The 6,617-nt window shown below is 39.2% G+C and overlaps 2 protein-coding genes across 4 annotated transcripts in view; one reads left to right on the plus strand and one right to left on the minus strand.

Moving 5' to 3' along the window:
* LOC118745236 (1,4-alpha-glucan-branching enzyme) overlaps window positions 1-2,838 on the plus strand; it is a 13,790-nt gene extending 10,952 nt beyond the window's left edge. The window contains exons 2-6 of the mRNA XM_036478762.1: window positions 135-361; window positions 449-1,217; window positions 1,296-1,467; window positions 1,538-2,353; window positions 2,621-2,838. Coding sequence (XP_036334655.1) covers window positions 135-361; window positions 449-1,217; window positions 1,296-1,467; window positions 1,538-2,353; window positions 2,621-2,671 — 2,035 coding nt within the window. The 3' untranslated portion in view covers window positions 2,672-2,838. The remainder of the gene's footprint in view (window positions 1-134; window positions 362-448; window positions 1,218-1,295; window positions 1,468-1,537; window positions 2,354-2,620) is intronic.
* LOC118744515 (serine palmitoyltransferase 1) lies at window positions 2,290-6,090 on the minus strand. Of its 3 annotated transcripts, none has more exons than XM_036477573.1 (7): window positions 5,605-6,090; window positions 5,047-5,543; window positions 4,858-4,987; window positions 4,598-4,795; window positions 4,324-4,536; window positions 4,171-4,261; window positions 2,290-2,376 (listed from the first exon to the last, which is right to left on the minus strand). In XM_036477573.1, exons 1-6 carry the CDS (start codon window positions 5,653-5,655, stop codon window positions 4,217-4,219), a joined length of 1,134 nt encoding a protein of 377 aa, XP_036333466.1. In that variant the 5' UTR covers window positions 5,656-6,090; the 3' UTR covers window positions 2,290-2,376; window positions 4,171-4,216. The 3 variants fall into 3 exon arrangements, with proteins under 3 accessions (XP_036333466.1, XP_036333463.1, XP_036333464.1); XM_036477571.1 differs by lacking the exon at window positions 2,290-2,376 and adding an exon at window positions 3,811-3,902 and having other exon boundaries at window positions 5,605-6,089; XM_036477570.1 differs by lacking the exon at window positions 2,290-2,376 and adding an exon at window positions 2,953-3,902 and having other exon boundaries at window positions 4,171-4,536; window positions 5,605-6,088.
* Between the last annotated feature and the right edge of the window lie 527 nt (window positions 6,091-6,617).

Here is a 6,617-nt window from a genome sequence, read left to right on the forward strand (position 1 = left end):
AACCGAGGTGACCAGATGCAAAAAATAACAATTTAAGAAATGGCAAGAACCAATACGAAAATTGAAAAGCAGCTTTTGCAAATAAATTAAATTTTATTTTTTTATAAATATATTTTAATGGGAATATAAATATTTTGCTTAAAGGTATTTATTATTATTTTTAATTATATTTTATCGCCTGCGTCACACAGACATGGTGTGCTCAAGGAATGGATCGCTAAAATCGATAAACTGGAGGGCGGCATGGATACATTCTCACAGGGCTACAAACACTATGGCCTACACTTTCAGCCCGATAACTCGGTGATTGCGCGCGAATGGGCGCCAGGTGCGCAGCAAGTTTATCTCACTGGCGATTTTAGTGAGTTGTTGCGATTGTAGCATTCCGTCACGTTCTGTTTTTGAATTGTCTGTATTCTTTCCCGCTTTTCCATCTTCTCTCCCGCAGACGATTGGCAATGGGAGGCGCATCCTTACAAGAAGCTCGAATTTGGCAAATGGGAATTGCATTTGCCCGCCAATGCCGATGGCAGCGCGCCTATCAAGCACCTTAGCGAAGTAAAGGTGATCATACGCAACCAGGCCGGCCAGCTGTTGGATCGCCTCTCACCATGGGCCACTTATGTGCGGCAGCCACCCAAGGAGGCCAATCAAGGCGTCAACTACAAGCAGTATGTATGGAATCCACCGCCAGCAGAGCGTTACTTCTGCAAGCAGCCCCGACCTAAGCGTCCCAAATCATTGCGCATCTATGAGTGCCATGTGGGCATTGCTTCGCAGGAGCCGCGCGTCGGTTCATATCTAAATTTCGCCGAGAACATAATACCGCGCATCAAGCGTCAAGGTTACAACGCCATACAGGTCATGGCCATCATGGAGCATGCGTACTATGCTAGTTTTGGCTATCAAGTGACAAGTTTCTTTGCCGCCTCCAGTCGCTTTGGCACGCCTGAGGAGCTGAAGCGCATGATCGATGTAGCGCATGAACATGGCTTATATGTACTGTTGGATGTGGTGCATTCTCATGCAAGCAAAAATGTACAGGATGGCTTGAATCAATTTGATGGAACCAATTCGTGTTACTTCCATGATGGCGCGCGCGGCGAGCATGCGCTTTGGGATAGTAGGCTCTTCAATTACGTGGAGTATGAGGTATTGCGCTTTTTGTTATCAAATTTGCGTTGGTGGCATGACGAGTACTTCTTTGATGGCTATCGGTGAGTAGGGGATGAAGAAAGAAACTGTATTTAATTTTAATGCATGCCTGATTTTATGTTGTCTAAATACTTAACTAGTTTTGATGGCGTCACCTCAATGTTGTATCATTCGCGCGGCATTGGTGAAGGCTTCAGCGGAGACTACAATGAATATTTTGGCCTGAATGTTGACACAGATGCGTTGAACTACCTGGCATTAGCGAATTATATGCTGCGCACACAAAATTCAGAGGTCATCACCATAGCAGAGGTAAGTTTTCGCTTTTGGATATAAATGCTTTGTCAATAAAAGAACTTATATTTTTGGCGCGCCACGATAGGACGTCTCCGGCATGCCTACACTCTGCCGACCGATCGAGGAAGGTGGCATCGGCTTCGATTACCGTCTAGCCATGGCCATACCTGACAAGTGGATTGAACTGCTGAAAGAGCACACCGATGACACCTGGAATATCGGCAACCTTGTGCATACGCTGACCAATCGCCGCTGGAAGGAGAACACAGTCGCCTATGCGGAGTCGCACGATCAGGCGCTGGTGGGTGACAAAACGATCGCTTTCTGGCTGATGGACAAGGAAATGTACACGCACATGTCTACCTTATCGGAGCCGTCATTGATCGTCGATCGCGGTATTGCGCTGCACAAAATGATACGTTTAATAACGCACTCACTGGGCGGCGAAGCATATCTGAATTTCATGGGCAATGAGTTTGGCCATCCGGAGTGGCTGGATTTCCCACGTAAGGGCAACAATGATTCCTATCATTACGCCCGTCGCCAATGGAATTTAGTTGATGACCCTTTGCTGAAGTACAAATTTTTAAATGAATTTGATCGTGCGATGAACGAGCTAGAAGAGCGTTTTGGCTGGCTGCATTCAGACCCGGCCTATGTGAGCTGGAAGCACGAAGGTGATAAGGTGATCGCATTTGAGCGTGCTGGCTTGGTGTTCGTATTCAACTTCCATCCGACGCAAAGTTTCACGGGATATCGCGTCGGCACAAATTGGGCGGGCACATATCAAGCGGTTTTGAGCTCGGATGATGACCTCTTTGGTGGACACAACCGCATCGACAAGAATTGCAAGCATTTTACGCGACCTGAAGGCTACGCCGGACGAGAGAATTTCTTTGAGGTGAGTAATAAGGCGATGGCTACCTTTAAAAAGATCAAGAAAATTTTTTATGAAATATTGGAAAAAGATGCGAAATTAAATAAGTAAATTGGTAAAATATAAAATATACAAATTTAACTTTGATATGCCCGTATACAGGAAAGGGACAAAAAAGCCTCATAAATATTTATGAGATACATACATAAATGTAATTTTAAGAATTTAATTGAATTATAAAAAAACCCTGACGTATTAGTTTACCTGTAAATTTCTCATAACTTCTTGCAGGTTTATACACCATCTCGTACAGCAGTGGTCTACGCACATGCCAGTGACTAGGTACCAGCTGTCTGACGCCTTATGACAAGCCATGCACCATACTCATATTTTAGTAGTTGTGCTAAGTTACAATACAATTTGTTTTAGTGAAAAAAATTGTACAATAAGCGAGAAAAGTGAATACAAATTTTCTATTAAAGGTAGAGATTATGAAAATATCCACAGAACATCAATTCTTTCATTTATATGAATCATACGTACACAAAAATGCACAAAAGTTAGAATTTAGATACAGATTTTACGAGTTAAATATTTATTAAATTTTTTTGCGAGTGTTAAAGTTAAGGCGTGTCGTAGCATCTTATTATAACAAATAATAGATTTTTTAATACATAACGATCACTTAAACTTTAAGTCTTAAAGCGATGAACTTGTTCTAGCAAGTATTTACGACTGAATGTACAAAATGCACATTTTATTTCGAAGCGCTACCAAACAATAAAAAATAAATTATTTTTGGCTTATATAACTTGAACACATACATATGTTTTCATTAGGCATATGTATGTATAAAGGATATGTTGCATCTGGCTTTGGTTCTTGAACATGATTCTTTCCTGTTAGTATGTATATTCCTGGTGTGGAATGTGCATGAGCTTATAATATAGAGATATTTTAACATTAAGAATTTTATAAAAATGACAAAAAAGGATTATATTTTATACTATAGTAGAGAACAATGAAATTTGGTATTAAAAATTAAACAATTTATAGAATTTATAGTTGGCTGAGTTTTAAAGTTAACTGTTCTATTTTTCAAAAGTGTGAATGCACATTCCAATTGTTTCATAAGAGAATAGAAAATTTACAAATAAAGAGGAAGTACTTCCTTAGTCACACATTTTCGTAACGTCATTCCTGGATGACAATAATTTCAAATACTTATCTGCTTTATAAATTAATAGTAGTAGTAGTAGTTTTCACCTTAATACAAATCAGTTTAACATATTAAAACAAATATACTGAAACATTCTGCTGCCTTAAAACATAACCATTTGATTCTAAGTACCCCTAAGGCCCTTGGCGTACTCATTTGCTCACTAATGGACTAAAAAAAGAGAGCAATTTACAGTACCTCATTAGTCACACTTTCGATAACATCAAACGCATGGTTGATATCATTATCGGTAAGCAAACGATTCACGGTAATACGAATACTATGACGTATAGTGTGCTTTTCCAAATTCTCCAGATAACGCGACTCAATGACTGCAACACCACGGGTAATGCACTAATGATAAATTCCAAAAAAGATTGGTTCAAGAACTAGTAGGTAAAATAACATCCAGAGCTTATATTCAATATCCTCTATATGTAATTTTCCCACTGACAGTAAATATGACCTTGCAATTTATTAGTAAATTTTTCTGTCAGCGTTATACAAAGTCACCGATAACAGTTAAGCAGTGGATTTTTATACATATCAGAATCTAATTTTTGTGAAAAGTGCACATAGAGGGTATTGAATATAAGTCCTCGATATTGATGTGTGAAAATACCTTATTGGCTATTTCGGTAAGCAACTCGCGTTCCATATCCGCATTCTCACGTTGTTCGGCGATGTACAAATGCTTGACAGGTGAAAGTTCGCTACCGTGCAATTTTAATTTTGATAATTTACCAAATACTTCCTGCACTTTGCCCGATATTACCTGTAGCTCTGTAAACATTTTTGGCTGACTTTCGAAGCGATCCAGTGCTGAGATTGCTGCTTGTGTTAATAATGGTGGCAGTGAAGCAGAGAAGCAATAACCAAGGCCGGAGAGCCGCTGATGTTCTACAATGAAGTGAGACCCCACGCAGAAGCCGCCGATTGTTGCTAGAGAATTTTCCATGCCGGCCATAATTAGGTCGACTTCTATTAGCTGTAAAAGAAGAGAGAAAGCGCTTACAAAAGAAACGAGTTTATGTTCGCGCTTTACTTACATCGACATTAAAGTGCTCCGTGAGACCGTGACCAGTTTTGCCAAGCGTGCCAAAGGAAATACTTTCGTCAAGAAACAAGCGTAACTTATATTTGGCACGCAGCGCAACTAAAGTGGGAAGAGGGCATATTTCGCCAGTGTTCATGTAAATACCTTCGGCAACCAGGAAACGGCGAGTCTTAGCGGCTTTCTTTGGATTCTGCACTTAAAAAAACCACTAGATATCAATACGTCATTTGAGTATTATATCAACTTGCAAACCTTTACATCACGCCTTTGCTGTTCGATTAGCAAGCGCTCCAAATCGGTCATATCATTGTGTTTGTAGTAATATATTGTGCTACGCGATGCATCCAAACCTTTTTGTATAGAAAAATTAACTTTTTCATCGCTTTAAAATGCATAAGTGTTAGAGAAATATAGCTTAATTTTTAGCTCAATTTTTCTTACGCAAAAATTACATCCCCACGCTTTGAATACGCTGGTATAGCACTTGCTATAGTAGAAAATCCATAAGAATACACCACCGCCTCTTCCATACCCATAAACTTTGCCAAACGATCCTCCAAATCCAAATGCACGTCCATTGTTCCGTAAAAACCACGTGGTCCACAAGAGCCCACACCATACTTCTTTATAGCCTTACAGGCATCATCTAATATTTTTTCGTCTTCCAGTAAACCTAAATAATTATGTGTTGCCAAATTAAGACAATCGTGCCCATCAACGACTACACGTTTGCCAACTTTTGATTGTACCAAGCGTGTTTTCAGCAGCGGATGAGATGGATCGGTCTCAGCTACGAGAGGCTCCGGTTGGTATTTAGATATAATTTCTTCTTCTTTCTCTTTGCTATAACGTTTATCACGCCCATTGCGTTTGACAAGCAACAACCATATAACCGAAAGTAGTAAAAAAGCTTCCAATACAATTACAAAGAGTGGTGTCTGAAAACAGAGGATACATTTATGAAAATGTAGTTTACATAAAGTATGCATATGAGCTTACATTTTGGAAAATTAGCTCGATTTCGTTAAATAAATAAGGTATAGCCACCATGTTGCCGATGCTATCAGGCGAAAATTTTTAATAATTGAAATATCGATTTAAACTTTTCCGCCCAATAAACATTAGTTTCCTTGTATGATGAATGCGTCATGCACCTGACGACGGAAAGTGTATATCGAAAAGCAATTTCCACACTTGTTCGAGTGATAAGATTAATTTATGGGTTTCTTTCAACTCAACTGCCAATCCCAAGTCCCGATCAACATTGAGATGGCACACTCTTGGCACATTTACGCACCTGCTACTAGGAAACTGACTTTAAATTGTGGTACTTGCGCAGTTTTACTTAACTATTAAATTAAATTAGCACACTTTTCCTCTAAAATACCAAGAAAATAAATACAACACATGTAAATTCACGGCGTGCAAAGATAAATGGCTAATTGTAAAATATCGTAACGCCAGAATGAAATGTCAGATCATGTCAGGTGTTTTTTTGCCAACACCTACAAAGTGCTGCCCTCCTGTTTCAAATTTTTAATTGACTTTAAGAACCTGACACCCGGTTTACATGATGTAAAGTACTTGAAGCAATTCTTGCTTTCTCTTTTGTGTTCTTGCTTTCACACGCTTCAATTCAGTCGATTAAAGTTTTTGGTTCTTTTAAATGGGAAACAACGAAAATGTCGAGAGCAAAGCAAAATATTTTCAATAGTCGAAATACACCGATCAGCTGCTTACTTGCTGGTTTCTGCAAGTTTTGCGTTTCTTTACTTTTTCTTTAATTCACTCTGTGTGAGCGTAATTCCCTAAATTTTGCCATTGGGCACGTTCAGAAGGTGCAACAGCTCAGTAACTGTTGCGATTGCACCTTCTGAACGCGTTGTTTTGTACTTCTGATCAACTGAACAGTTGCGTGTTTGATGATCGTAATATTTTGCTGATCATTTGAGACAACATGTTGTGTGTTTTGAATTTGACAGATAATGTATCAAGCCGTTCAGAAGACGCAT

This window comes from Rhagoletis pomonella, unplaced genomic scaffold, assembly GCF_013731165.1.
Source record: "Rhagoletis pomonella isolate Grant_MI unplaced genomic scaffold, Rhpom_1.0 Rhpom_scaffold_00008, whole genome shotgun sequence".
Lineage (NCBI taxonomy): Eukaryota > Metazoa > Arthropoda > Insecta > Diptera > Tephritidae > Rhagoletis > Rhagoletis pomonella.